The 27,691-nt window shown below is 42.9% G+C and overlaps 1 protein-coding gene across 1 annotated transcript in view; it reads right to left on the bottom strand.

Annotated features, from left to right (window-relative positions):
- Window positions 1-5,213: 5,213 nt before the first annotated feature.
- The window catches only part of LOC126199203 (furin-like), a 349,845-nt gene continuing 327,367 nt past the window's right edge, over window positions 5,214-27,691 (bottom strand). Inside the window, exon 2 of the mRNA XM_049935982.1 lies at window positions 5,214-5,319. Within this exon, the coding sequence (XP_049791939.1) occupies window positions 5,263-5,319 (57 nt within the window). The 3' untranslated portion in view covers window positions 5,214-5,262. The remainder of the gene's footprint in view (window positions 5,320-27,691) is intronic.

Here is a 27,691-nt window from a genome sequence, read left to right as displayed (position 1 = left end):
TCATATTCTCCCGCTCGCTACGTGTAAAATATTAGTCCTAAAAAAATCAGGTGGTTTATTTAAATTTTGTTCTGGAATACGTTTTCGCTGGAGACCGTATTTTTGGAGTTATTCAAGTAGAATATAAGTACAAGAGTGACCTTCATACGCATCCCCACTCCCACACTCAGGCCCCCTGATCAGGATTACTAGTACACTGTACAAAAATTTACGACTTTACGAATTATTTTCCACAGTTGAAATTTTTTTGGTCTTCACTGAATAGCCTTATTACGCTACCTGCTAAGTCGACCACTTGAAAATATATAAAATTTACACTAACGCAAATTTTACTACCTTCAACAGCATAAAATAAACAATTACATCGTTGTGTTCGTCAGTTCATTTGACTAAGAAACTTTTGTGCTTGTAACTTTTAAGTTAGACTTGAACTGTCAATGCAATTATTTTTAGCTGTACCGGTCACAGAAGTCGTTTTTCTTTCATTCCCCTCATGGTAAGTTCAAGTTATAATATTAACGGAATATCCGACTATGCTGGTGGCGTAATAGTGCAATCAATAGAGACCAAACAATGTTGAACATCAGGAACAGTACGTTTAGTCGGAAATTTTTGTACAGTGGTAGTAGGGAGTGCCACGAATAATACACTAGAAATCTTGACTGCTGAGGGGTGAGTGTGGGGGTGGAGGAGCGTTTGAAGGTCGATTTTGTAGGTTTTTGTAGAATAACTAAAACTGTAGGCTCCAGCGAAAACGTATCACACCACAAAATTTAAGCATATTAAGTTTCTTACAGAACAGCTCTATTCATTTTATGAGTAGGACCAAAAGTTTGCGCGCAGTGAGCGAGAGAATATGAAAATCTCGCTAGTGGTTTTTGGAGACCAGATATTCCATTGCGGGTTGCATAAAACGACATCGGTAGGGACACCAGAATCACCCTGTATATTGCTTAAGGATCACGAGATGAAAGAGATTAGGGCACGTACAAGTGCCTCGTTTCCATCAATTCGGTGGTCTCAGGATCGCGCGTAACTTGGATGGCGGGCGAAGTGGTTCGGCTGTAGGATCAGAGCTGATTGGGAAGCCTCAGAGGGCAGACGTGTTTCTGCCGTTCTCGGTGTTAGTTAAGAATTTATTAGCAGTGTATGGTTACTTGGGCATATAGTTGAGAACTGTGTGATACTGAAACTTCCTGGCAGATTAAAACTGTGTGCCGGACCGAGACTCGAACTCGGGACCTTTGCCTTTCGCGGGCAAGTGCTCCACCAACTGAGCTACCCAAGCACGACTCACGCCCCGTCCTCACAGCTCTACTTCTGCCAGTACCTCATCTCCTACCTTCCAAACTTTACAGAAGCTCTCCTGCGATCCCTGCAGAACTAGCACTCCTGAAAGAAAGGATATTGCGGAGATATGGCTTAGCCACAGCCTGGGGGATGTTTCCAGAATGAGATTTTTCACTCTGCAGCGGAGTGTGCGCTGATATGAAACTTCCTGGCAGATTAAAACTGTGTGCCGGACCGAGACTCGAACTCGGGACCTTTCGCAGGAGAGCTTCTGTGGAAGGTAGGAGACGAGGTACTGGCGGAACTTAGGAACTTTGCCTTTCGCGGGCAAAGCTTTGAGGATGGGGCTCAGTTGGTAGAGTACTTGCCAGCGAAATGCAAAGGTCTCGAGTTCGAGTCTCGGTCCGGCACACAGTTTTAATCTGCCAGGAAGTTTCATATCAGCGCACACTCCGCTGCAGAGTGAAAATCTCATTCCCGTGTGATACAAATAACGGAAATACGGCGGTTCATTAATTTGTTGAAAAACAGAAATCATTTGTGACTCTAAAAAGGAATTTAATTACGCAGTTTCTCGTGGTCTGCCAATAAAAAGCGAGTGGCGTTCCGTATAAACAAACTTGCTGGAAATTTAATCATTTCTAAAATAACAGTTTCCTTGCAAAGAGTTTCTTATATCCTCAAGATTACGGATTGACGACCTACGTGCTATTTTCTGCGCGTGGGCAAACAACTGTAAAAGGCTGCATGTTGGTGAACATTTATTAGAACGTATGTATTCCACTCAGGACGGTGGAAGCAAATAGGCACCTCGCGTGTATTGCAGTCTTAGTACAACTGATGTCAGTGACACGTCATCTGTGGTAACACAGAGGAGATGTGAACGAGAGAAAAGTTTTTGAGGGAAGCGGTTTATCATACGCAAATGTAAATACCTATCTCTCTGACGATCCCTTCTTCAACTTGCTGTAACGGCTCACTGCGAAGTTAAATGCGGCCTCGTGACGTTGCGGACACGTTATGCTGAAAGAAAGTATCTAAGCACAGCGGACACGAATGGGGAACCATTCCAGTAACGACATCGTTCGCAACCGGGGAAATCCACGAACGTAAGCGACTTTGACAAAGGGTAGATCGTTATGGCTTGAAGCTTTGGAGCGCGCATCTCGGAAACGCTGCGAAGCTGGCCGACTGTTGGCGTGTTCGTGAGCGTCTGTGGGAAGCGCTTGAAGACGAGTGAAACAATAAGTATGCAACAGGGTGTTAGGCGTCTACACATCATCGAAAAACATCGAGATAGGAGGTTCGCACGCGTAAAACAGCATAGGCGACGATCTATGGCAGATCTGACGGTGCTGGTGCAGGCCCTAGTGCTTTGGAGCTCACTGTTCAACACATATTATTGAACATCGACCTCGGCGGCGGACAATCGCTGCGTGTTCCGATGTTGGCGAAATGACTTCGTTAGTTACAATAGCAAAGAGCACGCCGTCATCGACATTCGACCGTGAATCAATGGAAACGTGTCGCTTTGTCGGCCGAAGCACTTCTCTTGTGACACCACATAGATGCTCGACTCTTGTTCCCTGTCATCCAGGAATTTGGCTGCTCTCGGAACATGCACCGCGTCACGGGCACTGCTGGCCTGTGGACGCAGTACTCTGATATGGGGACATTCATCTGGGTTTCCACGCGTGTATGGTAGTAACCGAAGGCACCAACAAGGCTATGGGCCATGTGCAGGTTATTGAGGGTCATCAGCAACCGTTCATACCTCAACCATTCCCAGAACACGATGATGCGTTCCAACAGGATAACTACGTTACGGTCTAGAATGGTGCTATACTGCTGTGAGGACGAAGATAGTGATGTCTTGGCTATCATATTCGGCTGATATGAACCCAGTGAAAAACATCCTGGGCGCTTTCGGGCGCCATGAACACAGCCACATTTCCTTAATTTAAGGGAATTCCTTGGCCTGTGTGTAGACATCTGGTGTCACGTATCTTCAGAAACATACAACTGACTTGTCGAATCGATGTCACGCACAAGTGCTTCTGTATTTCGTCCCAAAGTTGGACCAAAACCTTATTAAGCATATGGTCACAGTGTTCTGGTTCACCAGGGCATATATGCTGCTGTGTGTTGTTATCTTTCTAATAACTTTGTTTTCTGCCTTAAGGCAGGTCTTGTCATGCGAGAAGCCGCGTCGGAGAGGTCCTGCTGCATGAACTTCTAGGGAACTGATTCCAGTGGTGGTTTCCCGTTGCTTTCCACTGATGATAATGAAATGACAGTGAGGACAACACACAACACCCAGTCCCTGAGCGGATAAAATCTCCGACCCAGCCGGGAATCGAACCCCGGCCCCTTGGCGTGACAGACCGTCGCGCTGACCACTCAGCTATAGGGGCGGACTCATTCTAATGAGCGAGCTCTATTTGTTGTGATAATTTTTTAAGGTAGTGGGAACGCTTTCAGAACTAAAACTGTCCCACTTCTGTCCTGAGAGCCGCCTGGGGTACCCGTGTGGTCTGAGGCGCCTCGCCACGATTCAGGCGGCTCCCCCATCCGTCGAAGGTTCGAGTTCTCCCTCGGGCATGGTTGTGTGTGTTGTCCTTAGTGTAAGTTCGTAGTTCTAGGGGACTAATGACCTCAGATGTTAAGTCGCATAGTGCTCAGAGCCATTTGGACCATTTTTTTCCCCGGCAAGTGGAAGACCGACGGCTTCTATGTGGTGTACTGATGGAAAGCACTGAACGGTAATGGCAAAATTTTTTCGGTCGCCAGTGATCATTATTTTATTTTATGTCGGACGTAATTGATCGAATAATCAGAAACTATGAGAGGAAAAAAAAAACCACGGAATTCACAAACTGTAGAATCGTATTTGACAAATTATGTATAAAATATGATTCATACCATTTCATCAGAATTTATATGTCATATACATAAAGTGCGCTATCATACCAACTAAAAGGCCAGAATTATAAGTAGATATCCTTAAAAACGACACGGTATACATCCTAAAATAATAAGGATTTTTCAGATTAGAGCAGAGTATGGATCATGACAGAAGGAAAAGCAGGATTTAAAATTGAAACAAACTAGAACCAGTATATTGTGCGTACGTAAGAGGACATATAGGACTTCTTCCGACAGCAGGGTGTTTTGCTTAAGTTGCTGGTCATTTGCATGGCAGCAAAGTATCTGTCTGCGGACATAGCGAGCGTTTCTGGTGGACGACGACCCCGGAGAGCGCAAGAAGGCCGTAACTAAGTGAACAGGAGTATCAGAAAACAGGTGTAGATTTCACAGATTTTTGTATGGGCACAAATTTCACTGGGCGCAGTTTACATATATATCAGTTTGCTACTATGATTCGCGAACACTTGCCAGCAGAGCTTCTTTCACAGGGTGTGTGGGAATAGCATACAATAATACAGAATAGAATAGCATGGAATGGAATAGGATAGAGCTGAGTTGAGTAGAACAGAGTAGAGTACAATATAATAGAACCGCCACCAGCCGAACGGAGTCGGGACGACGCTGCCACGTGGGAGCGTGAAATAAACTAAATGCGACGAAGTGAAATGGATCAATAGGTCTATACGGATGAAATCCGTTCACGTCCTTCTCCTAAAGTTCCAATTCAAAGTACACGGTCTTAGGAACATGCCCTACCAAATGCTGCTAAAACATATGGCTATAACAAACGACTACAGTTACTTAAGTAGTTCCGTAGTCAGAAATGTGACGAGAAATGGCCGTATAACAAAACACCATTGAGTCTATTGCTTACTGATACTTGTTTTCCACGATTTCTATTTGTTTTTTATTTAACTGCTTTGCCATCAAAAACATTTTCACTCTATATCAGCTAATTGGAAATGTTTTGTGAAAAGTAAGTTTTTATCTATCAGCTTCTGTTTCACAGGCTAGGCGATATTTAATGAATTCTGGGAGTCTTTGTTAATACTCACCGAGCAGGTATGAAAGAATGAAAGACATCGATATTCCAGTACATACCTGAAACAGAGAATTGTTTGTTTAAACAATATGAAGTTCGCATTTCAGCATCGTTCGATCAATTATGCAGTTCACACAATTTGCCCATTTCACAGTTTATACTTGCAACACTCACTACGTTCGTTAGATTACACAGTATCAGTAAGAAAAAAAAAGCATTCAGAATAAATCCATTAAATATTGACACATTCAACACTTCATCAGCAATAGTATGGACGAAAAAGAGGGCAGTGAAACGTTGAAGGATAGAATACTGTCATTTGTTTTCTTAATACACGTAAAATACGGCTTTTTACGGGAAGTCCGAGTGTCCTGAAGTAAACCAAAGGTGTAGTCATGTAGCAACGAATATGTGTCGCCTTTCAGGACGAACATCGAAGTAAGGTTTTCAAGGCTTGTCAGCAGGTACTGCTAGTTTAAACAGCACACCCTCAGTTTGATTGCCCGTAAACTGTGGAACTACTAATACGGCTATAAATCCGCTTGCGCCCTTTCGCTCTCTTCCGTCGGGCCGATAAAAGCTTTACACGTCTGGCGCGGGAATGACAAGAGCTCAAACGTGTCGATAAAACAGGCCGTCACCGCGACACGCTGGAGATAAAAACGGATCCCTGTCAGCGGTCCATCAGCCACGGAGCTGCTGATAAAATGGGGCTTCAAAAAACAGGATTCACTTAACACGAATTTCATGTAGATAGCAGTTGATACATTTCTCTGAACCGTTCTAATTAATGTATGTGAACGCGAATGCATTTAAGCTATCTGTGCTAATACGGACTCTACTTTCCCTCTTTTTCGCGCGAGCGCTTTTGTGTGTGTGTGTGTGTGTGTGTGTGTGTGTGTGTGTGTGTGTGTGTGTCACCTTTTTATTGGATAACTTCATAGAGCTTGTCCTTCCACCAAATATATCCATTTTGCATATTAAACTCCACACCGTTTGTGTGCGCAGTCTTGCAGTGTATCGGAGTTTCAGACAGGAATGACCAGGTGCTTTCTGGACAAGAATCGTAGAAATTTTGATATGTTGCGGTCTGTGACCAATTCGCAAATGTTTCTGGCGTGTGTATAGGGTGGACTCCAGTGAACAGCCAACATGGGAAACTTTGGAAGGCCACCTGCCAGTGAATGTGGACTAATAAGGGAAACACATAGCTTACGCAACCTTATCTCATCTGTCACACGATGCGACCACTCCGCCATAACATACTGTTTACCTAAAGGTATAATTGTTAGCCATTGTTAATAATAACGCAATAATGTATGGGAAGATAAAACGAGCTTAAACGACCCTATGTAGGTTGCGCCTTTCACCGGCGTGTCAGGATTGTACGCAACATATTAGTCACCAGAAGAGACCAAGTTTTTTATTGTGGAATTAAACGCTATTCCTGACATATTAACGTAAGCTACAAATCAAATTTTGTTAGTAATCGATTCTATGTAAATGCCAATGACATAAAATATAAAGAATTTCTATGAATAATTACACCAGTAACGCAGAACAGTATTCAAAGAAACAGGAAAAGGAAACTCACAGATACGATTCAGGTGAAAGCGCACAGAGAATTTTGCAACTTCATTAAATTAAAACCATTTGGCAAGAAGATAAACATGTTAATGCGATTAAAAAAAAAAAAACAGCTACTACACAGATGATTAACACAAGATCTCGTCAAATCTTCCTTCGGCAAACCAACTATAGCGGGAGAAGCATTATCAGCTAAATAAGAATGAAGCTGTGTCCTGGGGGTTTTCCAAGTCACCTGTACAGCCTCGGACTTCGTTAGCCATCCGGAGACGAAAAGAGTTGCCGGGGACAACTACCTGCCCTCTGCTCGCTCTCCCTCCCCCCTCCCCCTCCCCAACCCCGTCCATGAGTGAGGAAGACGAGCTAATTAAGTAACCAAACAAGGGATAATGTACCCCTCATTTTTTTGTAGATCATGAGCACTTGCCATTCATAACCTAGTGATAAAATAACCCAACAAAAGCAATTTACACATTTAGTGTGTGTTCATATAAGGGTCAGCAAATAAAAGAGGAACAAACAATAAAATTAGCTTTGTCCAAATGACGCCTTACGTTTGTTGTATGATATTAGAGTTGAAATTATTCTCTTGAAATCAGGAAGGAATTGAAGTTGAGCGGGGTTAGTCGTAGTCCCTAACTAAAAATGCTATTTATATGCTTTTTTACAGGGAGCATCATACTCAGGAGTCAAAGGAGGGAAGGTGTACAGCAATAAACGTAAAACGTTTATCGAAGGATTTTTAATGTAGCCTTACGTTTAATTAATGTGTTGCCTGCATGTGTATCACATTCTTTTGTTTTCTGACGTTATTGTATGCAACATTTATATGTTCATATAAAAGCGGCAAAAAACTGTAAGCTTTTCTCCGCACATTTTATATTTTATGCAAATTCTGTTTGTATGTAAAGTATTATGAAAAAAAGATCGATCCTGTATTTAATGTATCATCTGTAGTATTTTGCTACAGCAGGAGATATCTTTGTTAGAACCAGACAACGTGTTTGGCCGTGCTGACGTGTAGACGCATGAGCGCAACAGTGTGAGTTAATTTAGGAAACGACTGTGCGAAAATTTGAAACGAAGACTTAATACGAGCCGGAAGCTATTTTGAAAGACATGGAAGGGAAGACTTAGGTAGTGTTTTGCTGAATAGAGTCGATTTAGAGAATGGAAACGCGATTCAGTGTGATCCAAAATTAAGCAAACATCGGACTATCTCGTTATTAAAGGGGAGCAACAATGGTAATTTAGACTGCGGATCTGAATTGTGAGAGGGAAAAAAAAAATAGTAGAATGTGCAGGTGAGAAGTGTGGACTGTGATGCGGCAGCGTTGAACGCTGTTCAACTATGAACTGTGATCTACAGAATTGTGATATAAGTCTAAGGAAGATGTCAACGATAATGACTACGAGCAATGTAGCAGAAGATCAGTATTATAAATAACTCAAAGGTCATTCTCAGGTCTTGTTTGGGACGAAAGACTGAATAAAAGTGCACATCCCAGAAAAGCAAACCTAAAGCGGGCGTGTACACACTGTGTACAAATACACAGCGATTCACCTGCATTTCGGACTTAAAAATTTTTATCCCGATCTTTTCCGTGGCTACAGAAAACTAAGGCTGACCTCAAGAACGGAATTAACTTCCTTAAAGTGTTGGTGGAAACTAAATTTCATGCGTCATACATCACAACAAATGAATAAAAAGTTCGCCATTATGTCGACCGCCATTTTTTATGGTCCGGTGCAAGACGCAGTTATTATTGCAGCATCAGAGAGCTTACCGCAAGTGCAGAGGCAACACGTAGATGCGTGTTTGCAGTTACACACTACATCTCTAGAGAGGGCAATGGCAACAGTGTAACGTAATCGCAGGAAATAACAAACCGTACAACGCTTTTTGAAGTTTACAACGAAAATAATTTTTGCTAGGATTTAAAATCCAAGTAGGAAACGAAATATTTATGTTCAAGTAGGAAATTACAACAGATTGGGTAGTAACGGATTTCTTTTTAAACCTAGCAAATTACGTCAACTCACGCAATTGTGATAAAATTTTGTGACGCTACGTTTCTTAATACTAATTTACTTAGGTATTTACTGTGTAACTAACTGACAGGGTGGTAGACGAACAACGAAGAAGTTAACGAGTTCGTCAACAGACCAAAACAACTTACGAGAATTTGGGATGATATTGTTGTCTTCAGTCCTGAGACTGGTTTGATGCAGCTCTCCATGCTACTCTATCCTGTGCAAGCTTCTTCATCTCCCAATACTTACTGCAACCTACCTCCTTTTAAATCTGCTTAGTGGATTCATCTCTGGGTCTCCCTCTACGATTTTTACCCTCCACGCTGCCCTCCAATGCTAAATTTGTGATCCCTTGATGCCTCAGAACATGTCCTACTAATCGGTCCCTTCTTCTCGTCAAGTTGTGCCACAAACTCCTCTTCTCCCCAATTCTATTCAATACTTCCTCATTAGTTATGTGATCTACGCATCTAATCTTCAGCATTCTTCTGTAGCACCACATTTCGATAGCTTCTATTCACTTCTTGTCTAAACTATTTATCGTCCATGTTTCACTTTCATACATGGCTACACTCCATACAAATACTTTCAGAAACGACTTCCTGACACTTAAATCTATACTCTACGTTAACAAATTTCTCTTCTTCAGAAATGCTTTTCTTGCCATTGCCAGTCTACATTTTATATCCTCTCTACTTCGACCATCATCAGTTATTTTCCTCCCCAAATAGCAAAATTCCTTTACTACTGTGTTTCATTTCCTAATCTAATATAGCAGCTTGATACAGAAAAACAACTGTATGAGCAATAGCACTCCAGTCAACTTCGACAGAATGAGGCAAAAATTCACTACACAGACAGTTATTTCTTAAATCACAACGTTAAAGTATGAGGACCACAGAGATAATGAGAAGCTGCATAAATAAGCCAAAACACCAGGCGACCAACCCCAGCTGAGGTTTCTTCAACCGTGAGATTCTTCCCTCAGCTCTAAGGCGAATGCCGGGATTTAAAACAAAGAAAGTACAAATAAGGACATATTCCTTCCATCTACCCGTTTACCTACACAAATAAAAATCAACTGCGACATGTCATCACCTGAGAACGGCTCGACCGATTCCCTTTTTTTAAATTTGTGTTCGTTATTGTCAGGACAAGATTTGTACGAAAAAACTGGTTTGGAAAATACAACGGAAAATTCGGAAATGAGTTATGAAAGATCATCACTTGAGAAATGCTCGACAGATCTGTCTTTTTTTTCTTGTCTTCGTAATTGGAGATGGTAATAGCGTTTTTGGGATGAAAAAGAAAATTAAAAAATGCTTTCAGTTTGACAGTTCTGAAGTCACATCCTTTCATAACAAAAGAAATCAATTCGACAGTTACCTGTGTAATGTAAAAATACATATGTAATATATGAAGGAGAAATGTTGTTACCGAAAATCTCGAAAAGTTCTCGACCGATTGATTACAAATTTTATACGACACTCTAAGGAACGTTTGGACAAACATAGGCTATATGTTTTTGTAATATGAACATACATATGTAATGTATAAAGGGGAAGCTGAATTACCAAGAATCTCGAAAAGTTTTTGATCGATCTGCTTCAAAATTTTACACAATACTGTAACGAACATTCTGATGGAAACTGACAGAGAGGGGGGGGGGGGAATGGACGGTGAAGGGGACAGGAGATTATGCCCAGAGAAGTGGGGGGGGAGGAAAGATAGACACACACACACAGACACACACACACACACACACACACACACACACACACACACACAGAGAGAGAGAGAGAGAGAGAGAGAGAGAGAGAGATCAAGGAATTTAGGAGGTCCCATACAAATTTAGCAATTGCCAAGCATTGCCGGCTTCGCCAGTCTACAGTAAGAATCTTACAAAATTAAATATGATTCCGGTTATTCTAAATAAACTGTGCCACAACCGAACAAATTACAACAACTAGCTGGAAAGACTATATTCTCGTACCGCCACCACGCCATCAGAGATAGAATGAGAGCTATATATAGATAAAAAATTATAATTATGATTTATAAGATAGTATCATTCTCTTAAAAACTGAATTGCTACTTCAGTTACATGTAGAACGGGTAAAACTGGGAATTCAGTGTAGTTCCGGCGCCTAATTTAAGGGATAAAATTGTGTGTTAGGTGATTAATGCTAATTATCGTGCATTAATAATGCAACCATTACGTATTAACGATCTGGTAAGACGTCTCACTGTGGTAACTTTCCCAATTCTTAATGAAGACAACTGCTGTTTACTAGACACACGAAAGGTTCGGTCAGTGTTTACCAATACTAATTCCACTATTATAAGGACAAACACATTACGCCAGTAACCGGAGATTCATATAATCATTATTATTGCTAGAGGAAGCTTTAATCACATAACATTATGACGGAAACGAGTAAACATCACTCAGCAAACAAGCCGTTTGAGAGAGAGCTGCGAACGTGTGGTCACGAGCCGGCACTGACAGTAGCATGAACTGCTGAATTTCATGTAGCAGAGATGTGACCATTGTCGAAATGGATTCGAATTTCACCGCTGGCACACTACTGGGCAATGTTGTACCTGTATGATGGGACACCTGCTCATTTCGTTGTTCATGTAAGATGACACATGACGCGTCACTGCGGTCCAAGATCGATAGATCGAGTGTGCTGCTCTCCCGGTAGCACGTGACCACCGTGGAGGACGTGCTTTCCAGGGACACATCAGACTACACAGTAACAACACGTTCAGCTGCAGCCTGGCGGTAATCGCTTCTGAAACCAGTCACGGGACAGAAAGGCCTACATAGTAATGTGTAAGAGTGTCAGGAGTCAGCAGCTGAGAGTGTGGTGTAGTGGTGTATACTGTGGTGTAGGGCGTGATACGGGTCACTGAGAAACAGACGCCGTGGCGACGCCTGGCCGCTGTTTGAACTCAAACCTGCCTGTTTGCCCTCCAGGTCAGGACAGGCTACCCGAAAGTCCGCCCTCGCCAGTGAGATTAAGCGCACACTTCTTATCCATCCGTCGTACCACCATCAAGTCAATTTGGCTATAACCTTCACCTTCCAAATGTAATGCTTCCACTTATGGGCATAGTGTTTACACGCTTCCTTTTTTTATATTTTTTTATTGCCAACATTAGAACACTTTGGTCAATATTATGGGTTCTTCGATTTTTTGTTGCCCCTTTACTTTCTCATTCTTTCAGATCGTGCCCTCCTCTCCTAATCCGAAATCACCCTTCCCACTCACTGTTTGTCAGTTTTTATTTATGGTGTGATATGTTTGTCTTAAAGTATATTGAGCGAGTCTGTCTTGCCTTTCAAATCCTCCATCGTTATCTGTAATTTCATCATGTCCTCCTTGATACGAGGCGTGTTTTTTTAAGTAAGTACCGTTTTGAAATTAAAAAAAAAACGTACTAAGATATCTCCATAATTTTGTTTTTACATGGAAGCCTGTACTTTAATCTACGCACTGACACCATTACAGTCTGATTCTTCCTTGTTTACGTTGTGTACTGTGAGTTTAAGATGCCTTCGATAATCCTGAGTGATGCCGACTGTGAAGTACAGGCTGTTATAAGATTTCTTAGTACTAAAGGCCTAAAAGCAATCGATATTCATCGTGATATCTGTGCAGTTTACGGAGAAAACATTGAGTGATCGAATGGTAAGAAAGTGGGTGAGAGCATTTAAAGACGGCCGCACAAATGTGCATGATGAACAACGGAGTGGGCGTCCTTCGGTCGTTAATGAAAGTTTGGTGCAGGAAGTGGACAATAAGGTTAGAGAAAACAGACGCTTTACGATTTGCTCCTTGCGGTATGACTTTCCTGATGTTTCTCGTAGTGTTTTGTATGGCATTGTGACCGAGCACTTGAATTACCGAAAATTGTGCGCACGTTGGGTACCGAAAATGTTGACAGATGTGCACAAAAACCAAACGTTTAGACAGTGCATTGACTTTCCTTGAGCGGTGCCACAACGACGGTGATGATTTCTTAAGCCAAATTGTTACGGTCGATGAAACATGGGTTGCCTGCGTCACACCAGAATTAAGGCAACAGTCCATGGAAGTTGAACAAGAGCATAGTTTTTCGGCAAGACAATGCCCGTCCGCATGTGGCGAATCAGACCAAAGATCTCATCACATCTTTCCGATGGGAAACTCTAGATCATCCTCCGTACAGCCCAGATCTTGCGCCCAGTGACTGCCATCTGTTCCTGCACTTGAAGAAACACCTGGGCGGTGCAGTATTTAACACGTCAGGCGGCAGACTTCTATGAGGAGAGTATTCAAAAGCTGGTACAACGTTATGACAAGTGCCTCAATATTGACGGAAATTATGTAGAAAAGTAGATAAAGGTACAGGCTTTCATGTAAAATTAAAATTATTGAGATATCTTAGCACGTCTTTTTTAATTTGAAAACGATACTTACTTAAAACACACTCCTCGTATCTGCGATCCACCTAATGCCGCTCTTACTATTCCATAGCTACTCAATTATTCTCCTGCTGATTATGTTTTCTGTTGTCCTCATCAAATGTTCTAGGAAAGAGATCCGCCTCTTTTCCATTCTACTTGTCACTGGTTCTATTTTAAGTTTTTCTTCAAACTCTGCCTTTTTGGTATTTTTTATTTATACATATTCTGACTGTCCTGCTTTCTATTTGCAGTAATGTGTCTATTGTTATAGTGTTTGCTGTTTTAAATATAGTTTCGATAGCATATGTTATTTGCGGCTGTGTGACTGTTTTGCAGTGTCAGTTTTGTGGGTATTAAGAGGCATTCTTTGTTATATGTGTTTCAGGTAACATGATGTGTTTTTATCAATTTGTTTATTCTACGCTGCCATAATGGTTTCTCATTCAGGTTGTGTGTTATTACTCCTCCCAAGTATTTAAACTTTTCAATAATTTTTAGGTCGGGTTCTCCAATTCTAATTTTGTTTGCCAATAGCAGCTCTGTTAGCAATATTTCCGGTTTCTGAAAAGATATTTTAAGGCCAGTACTAGGGGCTATTGCCTGTAATAATTATGTTCGGTTTCTCGAATGATGTTGGCGAGAAGAGTGAGATCATCAGAAAATCCAAACAGTTCAGCTTTATGTCATCTTCCTGTGTTCCAAGCTTAATGTTCATTGGATTGTCCTTGTACCAGTCCTTCATTATATATTCAAGGGCAAAATTAAAAAGAAGTGGTGACAGGCCGCCTCCCTGCTTTAAACCACTTTTTACGAAGGATGATTCAGAAAGTTCTCCTCTGAATTTAATTTTCGAGTTTGTATTTGTTAAGGTGAGTTCTATCAATTTAATTAATTTTTGGTGAGGTCCGAAGTGTTTCAAAAATTTTTAACAATAAGGGCCTATGGATAAATCATATCCTTTCTTAAAATCTATAAATGTAATTTAGAGAGACTTGTTTCGTTTGCGGTAGTAAGTCATATTAATTTCAGAGTAATTAGTTGTTCGGCACAGGTTCTCCAAGGTCCGAAGCCTCCCTGGTATTCCCTCCAGTTCTTCGCCAGTTTTTTATCCTACTGGGTAAAATCGTGGAAAAAATCTTACAGGTACAGTGCAAGAGCGAGATTCCACTATAATTGTCTGGACCAATTTTGTCTCCTTTCTTGTGAAGTAATTATAGCTGTGGTCAATTCTTCCCGGAATTTTTCTGTTGCCCAAATTTTTTGTAAAATAATATATAAAGATGTCTGAGTTGGTTTACTAGCATACTTCCACATTTCCGCAAACACTTGACTTCCACCACATGCTTTGTAGTTTCGTATTTCTGTAAGTGTGATTTCTATTTCATGAACTGTAGGTGGCTTTGTATTTTCTGATTTGGTTTTTACAGGAATGCTTGCGAGTATTATTAAAAGCTTTCAGGTTCATCACAGTTCAACAGCTTTTTGAATGCTTCTGCCACGATTTCTGCGTTGTTATTATGGGCTATAATTATCAATCTTTATTTCTCAGAAATAGTGTGGGACGGCTATAATTACGCAACTGTTTATCAAAGGCTTTGAAATAATCTCTGAAACTGTACATTTACTACAACTAAGAAAAGCATAACAAAGAATAGAATGCTTTAATTTGGTTTTAAAAGTTGTCAGAATCCCTTTGAAAAACTGAACTCGATGGTGTGGCTGTTTTCCGCAGCAAGTACAGAAAAAGAACTCTCTGACAAGAGCTTAGAGATATACAGGGTGAACATCTAGAAAACCGATAAACCGCAAGGACGGATCCCTGACTGGAAATTGAGGAAAAAAGGTCCGTGGGACATGTGTACGGAAATGGAAGGTGTGCGTGCAACGACAACAAATCATCCCGTAACGCAATACACAGCTGCATCGCATCCACTTTAAAAAATTTGTTCAGTTTGGTCTCCATGGGACTGCAGGTGAGAGGGATAGTAGAGGTTGTGATACAGGATACACATATAATCATACTTTGGCTTACACCATGGCGGCAGGCCACTTGCCTGGAGCCTGTACTAGGATTCGTCTGAATTTCCTTTAAAGTCGCCGGCCGGAGTGGCCGAGCGGTTCTAAGCGCTACAGTCTGGAACCGCGCGACCGCTACGGTCGCAGGTTCGAATCCTGTCTCGGGCATGGATGTGTGTGATGTCCTTTGGTTAGTTAGGTTTAAGTAGTTCTAAGTTCTAGGGGACTGATGACCACAGATGTTAAGTCCCATAGTGCTCAGAGGCATTTGAACCAACCTTTAGCGTCAGTCCTCCAGATCTCGTGCATGTGCAGTCTGTCGCCTCCCTGCACGTTTGTCCGTCTGAAAGACCCACGATCACACCAACACCCAAAAATGGCTTCAAATGTTGTGTGATGTGGTTGGTGTCTGAGGATACTTTTTGTGATATAGCCGTGCTGCCTCACAACCGTTTCCATCTGCTTGGCCGTACACAAACACCATCTCGGCGTGTTCCTGACGAGAATATTGGACCATTCTGCTGTTTACAGTACACTGCATCAATCACACAGCCTGTAACACACAAGGAACAGGCGACACGTGGTCAGAGGGACTGTCATTCGACAGCGCTAGCTACGGTGGTAACGATGCATTTCCGAACACATGTTTACGGGACTTTTCCTGCTCAATTAACAAACATAAATCTGTTCCTACAGTTTGCCTGTTTTCTTAACGTTCTCCCTTTATACTAAAGTGATAAGAATCATGGAACAGACATATACAAGAGGCGGTAGTACCGCAAACACAAGATATATAAGGACGATGAATTGGTGGAGCTATTATTTATATTCAGGTGATTCATGTGAAAAGGTTTCCGACGTGATTATGACCACACGACAGCAATTACCACACTTTGAACGCAGAATGTTAGCTGGAGCTAGAAACATGGGACACTCCGTTTGGGGAATCGTTAGGGCATTCAATACACCGAGATGCCCAGTGTCAGAAGTGTGCCGAGAATACTAAATTTCAGGCATTAATTCTCACCACGGACAACGCATTTGCCGACGGCCTTCACTAAACCACCGAGAGCCGGCCGCTGTGCTGGAGCGGTTCTAAGCACTTCAGTCCGGAACCGCGCTGCCGCTACGATCGGGCAGGGATGTGTGTAATGTCCTTACGTTAGTTAGGTTTAGGTAGTTCTAAGTCTATGGGACTGATGAACTCAGATGTTAAGTCCCATAGTGCTCAGAGCCATTTGAACAATTCGGCAATCTTACTGGACAGGGACTGTAACATAACTACAGAATGCAACGTCACTTGACGCTCGTACAGTCACATCAGAATTACCTCAAATGCGTGCTGTCAAATGAAAATGTGAACAAACACTTGAAACGTTTCATACAATATGATGTGGCAGTTTGCAGTTCTTTTTTTTTTTTTTTACGAAGTGTAATAAATTTCAATCACACTGTCACACTACCGCGAACTTTACTACCGTTGACTCACCATCCTCCCCCAGGTTACTACGGTCTCCATCTGTAAATCAAAGTATATTTATATATGTGCTCAGAATGACGTATGATGTTCCAGAATATAAATGAATATAAAAAAGATTTCTTAAAATTTTAATTTCTGCACTGTATTTTATTTCTCCCACACGCGTTCCGCCTTTTTCACTTTAAGGCATCAGCAGTAGGATCTAGTATGACGCAGTTTTGTTCTACTACGAGTTATTTGTAAAAAATGTCAAACATTTGTCTTATTACTCAGTCACTCTAGACCCCACTGATGAGTGAAAAAGGCAAAAAGCGCCTGGGAGCAATAAATCGCAGTGCACCGAGGAAAGGTGGTTTCTATTTACAAAACGAATATCTCTGTACTTTCTGCGGAGGACGTCCACGCAAACAAACTTGTTATTTTTAATTCCATTTGTAGAGTTGTACAATGCATTCTTTTCGACTGATACTGAACTGGCATGTCACACGATCTGTCATAAATCAGCCTCCCCACCTTTAAAGCTGTGGATTCCGCCTTTACATCGGCCTGCTTTGACACTTCCATCATGTCATTCCCTTGTAGCTCCGCTCTTACTGCTCCGTTGTCTTGCAAATCGCAACTCAAGGGTGTACCTACTCTGACTAAAGACACACTGCGTGTTCCATAGTTACGTTGATACACACACACACACATCCTTAATACATATCCATTAACATATATTCATTAACAAATCATGCTAATTACTGCTGCAGGATACCGGACAGTAGGTGGTGAGGTGCGGTGCCGGCAGTCATTTGTCAGTGGGACGAGTGTAATCAGCGCCGCACCAGATGAATGCACGCCAGTGACAATAGCGAGCCAGCACTGAAAAAATAAGAGCGCTGTGCAAACACGGCGTCAGGACGATTAATGCGCCATTTCCGCTACAGTAATTGTCGAAGCGCTATTGTTGGTTTTACGAAACCATTCAATTTCGGGGGCACTCGGGAGTGTAGACCGATTTTGCCAGTTACCGTTCGTCAGCTACTCTGTGTTCTGTTTACCGCTACTTAACCAACTGGCGCTAATTGAGTCGACCAGACAGGAACTGAAATTGCGTTCGACACACATCTGCTGCCGTATCGCGGAAGGTGCATTACATGATTATCTACATAAAAAGTTGCGTCCTTCAAATAAGGTTAGTGTAATTTACTCGTACATAACGTAATAGAAACGAGGCCAATGAGTTTTAAAACACATAAACAGAGATTGTCTCAAAGATACTTTTACAGTGTTTTCGGGTCAAAATAATGAAACAAGAAAGTCCACATAAACATCAGTAAAGGTACTGTGTAGCATGTCCCGAGAATCTCTTCCTGAAAATTACGTCGGTTGCATACAAGTACGACATTTTAGCGGCAAAATTAATCGGCGTGTTCAGAAACAGATAGACAGGTAATTATAAAAGGAATTATCCCTCTCTGAAAATTCAAATGTTGGTTGTGAAGTAACTTAACTTTAATTCATCCTAATTCAGACAATTCTTAAGGAACATTTATAAATGGTGTACAAAAACCTTCCTCGACGATCAGTGTATCTATTAACCTACAGCAGATCAAAATCCTTACAGGAGTTCATGAAAATAGCCTTCAGATACAGAATAACGCGAGTAAACAACTTCAATTTACATACACACATCAAAAAAAGTTTTGCATTACCCCTGTTCCCAGAACTCCTGAAGACAGACGTTGACTGTGGATACTGTATCACAGAGACAGCCCCTTTCACTGTTCGGTGATGTCACTAAACCCGCCCAGAGATGTAAATAACCATGCATGAGCAGCGCCTATTAGTCGGAGGGGGTTCGACAGCCAATCAGTTCCAATCAATCCATCAGGAAGGAGGTATACGGATCATGTTGCCTGTAGTTCAACCATGCCTAGACAGTCAATACCGCGGTTCGATGGCGTCGGCATTGTTACTTTGTGCCAGGAAGGGCTCTCAACAATGGAAGTGTCCAGGCGTCTCGGAAGGAACCAAAGCGATGTTGTCCGGGTATGCAGGAGATATAGAGAGACAGGAACTGTCGATGACATGCCTCGCTCAGGCTGCCCAAGGGCTACTACTGCAGTGGATGCTCGCTACCTACGGATTATGGCTCGGAAAAACCCTGACAGCAACGCCACCATGTTGAATAATGCTTCTCGTGCACCCACAGGACGTCGTGTTACGACTCAAACTATGCGCAGTAGGCTGCATGATGTGTAACTTCACTTCCGACGTCCATGGCGAGATCCATCTTTGCAACCACGAAACCATTCAGCGCGGTATACATGGGCCCAACAACATGCTCACTAGACCGCTCAGGATGGGCATCAAGTTCTCTTCACCGATCAGTGTCGCATATGCCTTCAACCAGACAATCGTCGGAGACGTGTTTGGAGGCAACCAGGTCAGGCTGAACGCCTTAGACACACTGTCCAGCGAGTGCTGCAAGGTGGAGGTTCCCTGCTGTTTTGGAGTGGCATTATGTAGGGCCGACGTACGCCGCTGGTGGTGGTCATGGAAGGTGCCGTAAGGGCTGTACGATGCGTGAATGCCATCCTCCGCCCGATAGTGCAACCATATCGGCAGCATATGAGCGAGGCATTCGTCTTCATGGACAACAATTCTGGCCCCATAGTGCACATCTTGTCAATGACTTCCTTCTGGATGACGACATCGCTCGACTAGAGTGCCAGCATGTTCTCCAGACATGAACCCTATCGAATATGCCTGGGACAGATTGAAAAGGGCTATTTATGGACAACGTGACTCACCAACCACTCTAAGGGATCTACGCCGAATCGCAGTTGAGGAGTAGGACAATCTGGACCAACATTGCCTTGATGAACTTGTGGAAGGTATTCCACGACGAATACAGGCACGCATCAATGCAAGAGTACGTGCTACTGGGTATTAGAGGTACCGGTGTGTGCAGCAATCTGGACCATGTTCGCTGTGTGGTGGTAGAACATGCAATGTGTGGTTTCCATGAGCAATAAAAAGGGCCGAAATGACGTTTATGTTTATGTCTATTCCAATATTCTGTACAGGTTCCGGAACTTTCGGAACCGAGGTGATGCAAAACTTTTTTGCTTTGTGTATATGCTAGCTGAATACCTGGCAATGGTTCAAATGGCTCTGAGCACTATGGGACTTAACTTCTGAGGTCATCAGTCCCCTAGAACTTAGAACTACTTAAATCTAACTAACCTATGATCATCACACACATCCATGCCCGAGGCAGGATTCGAACCTGCGACTGCAGCGGTCGCGCGGTTCCAGACTGTATCGCTTAGAACCGCTCGGCCACTCCGGCAGGCCGGCAAGGCAGTTTTTGCTTAACCAGGATTTCGAGGATAGTCCGCTCATGGAGAAGTATGGGACGATCTGGAGTGGCGGCGGCATGGTCGCCATTGTAGTTGATACAGTGGGGAGAAGGAGGCAGAAAGTCGCCCTCGTCAACATCTTTACCGCAGGTTACACATTTGGCCAGGTATCGACAGCACATTCGAGTGTAGTTGATACGATGACACCGTCGGCAGCACATCGGGTTTGGAGTGTATGGTCGGACTGTGATAACTTGACAACCTCTCATCTTGGCCGACGCACCACTGTACCAAAAGCGAGAGAAAGAGTGTGAATGGGCACTAAGGATGTATCTACCTTTTTCGTCACCCAATGGACTACAATGACAGCCTGATCAGACAGGTATGTTTGGATTTCTGCCTCGGTCAGACCATCGAGAAACCTAGTGTAAGTAACACCATGGCAAGAATTCAACGCAGGATTTGACAGGGCCGACAACTGCATCAACATCTTTCTGAATAATAAACGGACTTGTCGTCGCAAAGGACTGACCAGTACTGAATCATTAGGCTCATTACGTTTACGTTTAATAGTCGCTGACTGTGAAGATGATGATTGGCTCTCTATGAGAAAATCCCTCATGATTGCAAGCGTCACCGATTGTGTGCTTCTTCCAATTGGAGGCCCCTCAGAAGGGAGTGAACCCGCCTTAGGTGATTGTTCACACCTCAGGTCACACCTCCCGAATGTCTGACAGAAGGACCAATGGACAATTTGGGAAGGTAGGAGATCAGGCAATCACCCTTCCTTGGGCCTGGCCTGTACCAAGGGATACGTGCGAATCAACTGTGGGCTGGGGAATTACCCGTTACCCAGTCACCTGTTACGCGTCAGAAACGTGTGCTTGCCTTCAGGAGTGCACAGGGAGGAAGAAGAAAAAGAGGAACCTCAAACGCCGAAGCGGAAGAAAGGTAGGAGAAGGGGAATGATGAAAGAAAAAAGTAACGAAAACCAGTGGAGGGAGTGTTCTGATATCAGCTACAGAAAATTCAGAACACTTTTCCAAAAACATCCCAGACATGCTTCCAAGGGAGGGGAAAAAGAGTAGCAAGAGTATAGACATGCAACATGGAAGGGGAAAGGTGCTGCAAAGGATTGGGCCCTGTGGTAACCAATACGAAGTCCCCAAATAACGGCGAGACCCTTGGGCTTCGTCATCTGTGACCATATAACTCAACCATTCGTGGCAATTAGCAGTCCTCTCAAAAAGATCAACGCATACCTTTTTTCAAATGTCATCCTGCTCAGTTGTGACGTTTTCCGGCACCATTTTGGCACAGATCTTTCGCATACGCAAATCTTCGGTAAAAATGTGATGTACGGTGAAAGATTTAAGTTTATTAAGTCACTCATTGTCTTTATTGTTAAATGCCTCTCTTACCTCACAACATTACGCACACTTTCGACATTTTCATCAGTTTTTGAAGTTGAAGATTTCTCAGAGAGGTTCGTCTTCAACGTAATCTCGGCCTTCCAAAAATGATTTGCGCTAGCGAAAAACTCATGCTCTTGATCAGGAGTGTTCTCCATAGGCCTGCTTCAACTTTTTCGAGGTCACAATCGCGGATCGCCCAGATTTAAGATGAAATTTGACTGCATAATGTTGCTCTGAATTCTGTTGTTCCACTTTCGTTAGGCACAACGGAAATTCACTGACGGAGCCTTCAAAAGTCACGTGATGGATGTACGGAGCTGAGAATCTGACTAACATCTACAAGGGATAAACACACCGGTTTACACAACCAGAACAACGCAGTGTTACCAGATCCTCGCAGTCTTATCAGTCTCATTACTTTTCCCACACACTTCGCAGGTGTGTGTGTGTGTGTGTGTGTGTGTGTGTGTGTGTGTGTGTTTTGCCCTCTTGTTGCACGAAAAAGTTTTAAAATGATTCCGAGAAAAGGGTAAAGTAAATGCGTCGTGGGATGCGGCGCAGGTGGCAATGTTTGATTGTAGAGCGGCCCAGTAATGGACAGAGGCGCCTCGCCTGCTGGTCGCTTTAGGCAACAAAGCGCGGCTTAGCGCTACTGTCGCCAACACGGTCTCCCACGTCATAATTGCCGAGCGCCTGCAGGCTGCGCCGCAAAGTGCCCCAGGGGCCGCAGCTGCCGCTTCTGACGGCGTCCTGCCCTACCTGCGCTTTCGAGCTAACAGTCTCTCTCATTGCGTGCGAGTGCGTTTTACTGTGTGTGTGTGTGTGTGTGTGTGTGTGTGTGTAATCAGGTACAATCCATGTGACAGTCGCGTTGGTCTGCAGTAATTGGGTATTTACACAGATTTTATGAACAAGTGGCCCGATTTTAGCTTCCACAAATGCTGTTGAAATTGGATGTTGTTATATTCTGTATCAAACTGCAATAACTCATAAGGTAAAATATGTGAAACCCTCGTCGAATGTATCTGAATGGTAGGCAAAAGAGCACAGGAATGTGGCAAACAAAACCATAAGAGCCGGCCGGGATGGCCGAGCGGTTCTAGGCGCTACAGTCTGGAACCGCGCTACCGCTAGGGTCGCAGGTTCGAATCCTGCCTCGGGCATGGATGTGTGTGACATTCTTAGGTTAGTTAGGCTTAAGTAGTTCTAAGTTCTAGGGGACTGATGTCCTGAGATGTTAAGTCTCATAGTGATTTGAACCATTTTTTGAAAACCATAAGATATACATTACTGGCCATTAAAATTGCTACACCACGAAGATGACGTGCTACAGACGCGAAATTTAACCGAGAGGAAGAAGATGCTGTGATATGCAAATGATTAGCTTTTAGGAGCAATCACACAAGGTTGACGCAGGTGGCGACGCCTACAACGTGCTGACATGAGGAAAGTTTCCAACCGATTTCTCTTACACAAACAGCAGTTGACCGGCGTTGCCTGGTGAAACGTTGTTGTGATGCCCCGTGTAAGGAGGAGAAATGCGTACCATCACGTTTCCGACTTTGATAAAGGTCCGATTGTAGCCTATCGCGATTACGGTTTATCGTATCGCGACACTGCTGCTCGCGTTGGTCGAGATCCAATGACTGTAGCAGAATATGGAATCGGTAGGTTCAGGAGGGTAATACGGAACGCCGTGCTGGACCCCAACGGCCTCGTATCACTAGCAATCGAGATGACAGGCATCTTATCCGCATGGCTGTAACGGATCGTGCAGCCACGTCTCGATCCCTGAGTCAACAGATGAGGACGTTTGCAAGACAACAACCATCTGCACGAACAGTTCGACGACGTTTGCAGCAGCATGGACTATCAGCTCGGAGACCATGGCTGCGGTTACCCTTGACGCTCCGTCACAGACAGGAGCGCCTGCGGTGGTGTACTCAACGACGAACCTGGGTGCACGAATGGCAAAACGTCATTTTTTTCGGATGAATCCAGGTTCTGTTTGCAGCATCATGATGACCGCATCCGTGTTTGACAACATAGCGGTGAACGCACACTGGAAGCGTGTATTCGTCATCGCCATTATGGCGTATCACTCGGCGTGATGCTATGGGGTGCCATTGGTTACACGTCTCGGTCACCTCTTGTTCGAATTGACGGCACTTTGAACAGCGGACGTTAAATTTCAGATGTGTTACGACCCGGGCTCTACCCTTCATTCGATCCCTGCGAAACCCTACATTGCAGCAGGAAAATGCACGAACGCATGTTGCAGGTCCTGTACGGTCCTTTCTGGATACAGAAAATATTCGACTGCTGCCCTGGCCAGCACATTCTCCAGATCTCTCACCAACTGAAAACGTCTGGTCAATGGCGGCTGAGCAACTGGCTCGTCACAATACGCCACTCACTACTCTTGATGAACTGTGGTATCGTGTTGAAGCTGCGTGGGCAGCTTTACCTGTACACGCCATCCAAGCTCTGTTTGACTCAATGCCCTGGCGTATCAAGACCGTTATTATGGCAAGAGGTGGTTGTTCTGGGAACTGATTCCTCAGTATCTATGCACCAAAATTGCCTGAAAATGTAATGACATGTCAGTTCTAGTATAATATATTTGTCCAATGAATACCCGTGTATCATCTGCATTTCTTCTAGGTGTAGCAATTTTAATGGCCGGTAGTGTAATTAAGGCGGTGTTGCTTGGAGCAAAAATCCTCTAGCTCGTAGAACCCTCACTTCCTTTATCGGCCAGCAATCAGTTATTATGATTAATTAATACAGCAGATACATGTAATAGAGACTTTGATAATCAATATTACATTCTGCTTCACTAGTTATAACAGTCTGTCAAAGCTGCGGGTAACTTCTCGATTCCACGACAGTAGAAATCGCGTGATTTTGATGCGAAGAACCATGTTCGGTGCACGTTTTCATCCGGAAAGGAACCTCCTTTAAGGCTGTTCGATAGAGAGTGGAAGAGCTGAAAATCTGAGGGCGCAAGATCAGGTGAATAAAGCGAGGGCGGGAATGATGTCCCAAACCCAGCTCCCGTATTGTGTTTTTGTCAGTCTGGCGGAATACTGACGAGCGTCATCGTGGAATACCATCACTTCACACAGCCTTCCTGGTCGTCATTCTTTGGTTGTGTCTCGAAGACGCCCCAGTTGTTGACAATAAGGTTCACCAGTAATGGTTACACCTCAGGGAAGCTTTTCATAGTACACCACACTGTCGCTGTTCCACCAGATGCATAACATTATCTGTTGTGAATGCGCGCTGGTGTTTGTCCGGAGAGTTACTGCTTTGTTTGAGCTCAACCATTCCTTTCTTTTCCTTACGTTAGCATAAAGACGCCATTTCTCGTCACCAGTGAGATAGAGAATAGGAGCGGTCCGTGTTGTTGACGAGCCAGTTGGTGACGAGCAAGCAGAAATACACAAATGGCCACTCGCTGGTTTTTGTGATTTTGGCTTACAGCATGCGGTGTACATGCATCCAATTTTTGAACCTTCCCCAATGCATGAAAATGTCGCACGATGATGGAATGGTCACAGCTCATCACATTTGCCACTTGTTGAGTACAGTGATATCGATCACTGAACATTAATGCGTTTCAAGGGTTTTTATCAAACCTCGAAAGTCTTCCTGAACGTGGAAAGTCAATGTCAAAACAAATCCTCCTTACAACGAGGAAACCATATTTTTTTTTTTTTTTTTTTTTTGTGCTGTGCTCTGTCTAGTGGCATTATCCACACACAGGGCGCAAATGTTTCTGGCCCCCTCCGCTGCTGTCCCCCGTCTATAGAACTCAGATGGAAGAATATGTCAGATATGTTCAGATTTCTCCACTTGGTACACCATTTTCTAGCGTCCACAGCTCCACTCACTATCTCCAGATGAAATAATTACAGTATGTAAACTCAAATAGCAACAGTGAACCACAAACACAAATGAAAATCGATGTATAAACCCAGAGTAACCGCAAAACCAACATGCAAAACAAAGCCGCTACTAACTTATCCACGAACCTAATCATTACTGCCAGTCGGTCAGTTATTCGTCCTGAATATGGAAGTAAATTACATATGCCTATTGTTCATAGAAATATTATATATTATTGACGACGTAAATATTAGATTTCATCCAGTGTTTCTAAAAATCAATAGCTCTTGCGGTTTCGTCATCTGAACAGTAATTTCTCTCGAATAGTGAAGGTTATCACAAGGAAATGAATTTAGTAGTAGTTGGAATACCGACACTTTATTATAAGGAGTTCCATAATTTATATCTCGTTGACAGTTGACAATTTAACGACGTCTTTTTGCCGTGAAATATCTTTATTTATTTATTTATTTTAGAGCTAACAGATGTTGATTAAGGCAATTTCCGCTTCAAAGATTCAAGTAAAGCAAAAGTTTTACCTCAACAGAAATTCCGATGCATGCTGGATACAGCAGTTTTATTGCGATAAGAATTTAATGTCCTCGGCTCTTGTTCGTATTATGTCTCTGGTTGATTTACCTCTCGGGTATGAAAATGTTATTACCGTCATAATCCGAAATGGCACGGCTGTTGTCCAGCTTTCAGCTCGCTGTGTTTCTTAAAATACCGCAACCTGGAACGACCCATTCAACAGAAAGGCTTGTGCGCTGCAGGTTGTGTTAGCTAATGGAGGAATGAATACATCGCAATTCTGCTTGTCTAGATCTCCTTTAATTAAGTTTTTGAATCTTCCTTTGTTAAAAATATCGTGCGAAGTAATGCTAAATGCTTGGGGTAGTTACAAATAACGATATCCATTCTCTTTCCTTTTCATTTCATGATCGAACTTAGTCTTGTCGTTCTGTTAGCGTACGGTTACGTGTATCGTGTTAGTTGAAGCAGTTGTCTCATTAATTCCTATTGGCAAAAAGACGATTTCGAAGTCATGTCCAAAGTTTTTGCTCTCTTCCATTTACGTGAATGTAGTGCTGATGCTTCGGGTAAGTCGATATCGATACTAACCCCACCATTGTGCAGTTAAGCTATTACTTCGACTCTAATGATCCCACTGTCGACAATATTAATATCTACATCTACGTTTACGCGACTACTCTGAAATTTACACTTATTTTGCAGAAGACTCGTGAAATCACTTCCCACTTACCACTCTCGAATAGCACATGGGAAAAACGAATATCTGAATCTTCCCGTGCTAGCTCTGGTTTCTCTCATACTATCACGATGATCACTTCTCTCCTGTGTTCATAATAAGAATAAACCTGATGTAAACACTACACCATGCCTTCTTCCGCGTTTGCTGGAACCTCGTTAGACTTCCTTTTCACGTGGAGCGGAAGCCAAGCTGTGACCAGTACAGCCAAGTACGATAACACGGATACGTTTTATGCTGAGCGTTACGAGCACATGGACTGTGTGATAGTACGGGACAACAGCTTTACCGGCTCATTTACCTTTGACAGCACTGGCTAGCCAGTTGGTCTGACTAATCTGCAGTGCTGAGAGCAATTGCAGTTAATCCGTAAACAGAGACGAGCAGAAAAACAATGTAACTTCGAATATCATTTAGATATTAAAGAGAATGAAATAATAATCGGCAAAGTTTCAGCAATAACACACGCTTCTTAAAGGACCAGACGCGAAGCATAGTATGCTCTCGTTCTCAGCTAACATAGTATTGAAATTGAAAGCAAGAGCACAAAAATTTGTAACTTTAACACAGGATAATTTTTCTGAGCGATATGTGTGTGACGCAAAAGCATACTGCAGGGATTTCACTGTTTAGTTAAATATTGAAGTCACTGAAGGTATTCCTCATTCAGTCGTCTATTTATATCTGAACTACTTTCATACCCGAATCCGATAAATACATTTCTGTACTGGAAATGTCATCTGCCACATTAATAAGGAATCGATCAAAAGTTTCAGTTAATTCGGCAGTTTAAATGTCTTTTTATTTCTTGTGACAAATTTCTTAACTTGGCTCCTGTTCCGTTGTGTTGGATTCATGTTTTAGTTATACAGTGGCAACTATAAAAATGCAGCACTTGTGTCCTCGATGCGGTGAAAACTGTTATTTTCTGT

The sequence above is a fragment of the Schistocerca nitens genome, chromosome 8 (assembly GCF_023898315.1).
Source record: "Schistocerca nitens isolate TAMUIC-IGC-003100 chromosome 8, iqSchNite1.1, whole genome shotgun sequence".
NCBI lineage: Eukaryota > Metazoa > Arthropoda > Insecta > Orthoptera > Acrididae > Schistocerca > Schistocerca nitens.
Note: the sequence above shows the minus strand (reverse complement) of the source record. Positions and strands in the feature narration are given on the sequence as shown.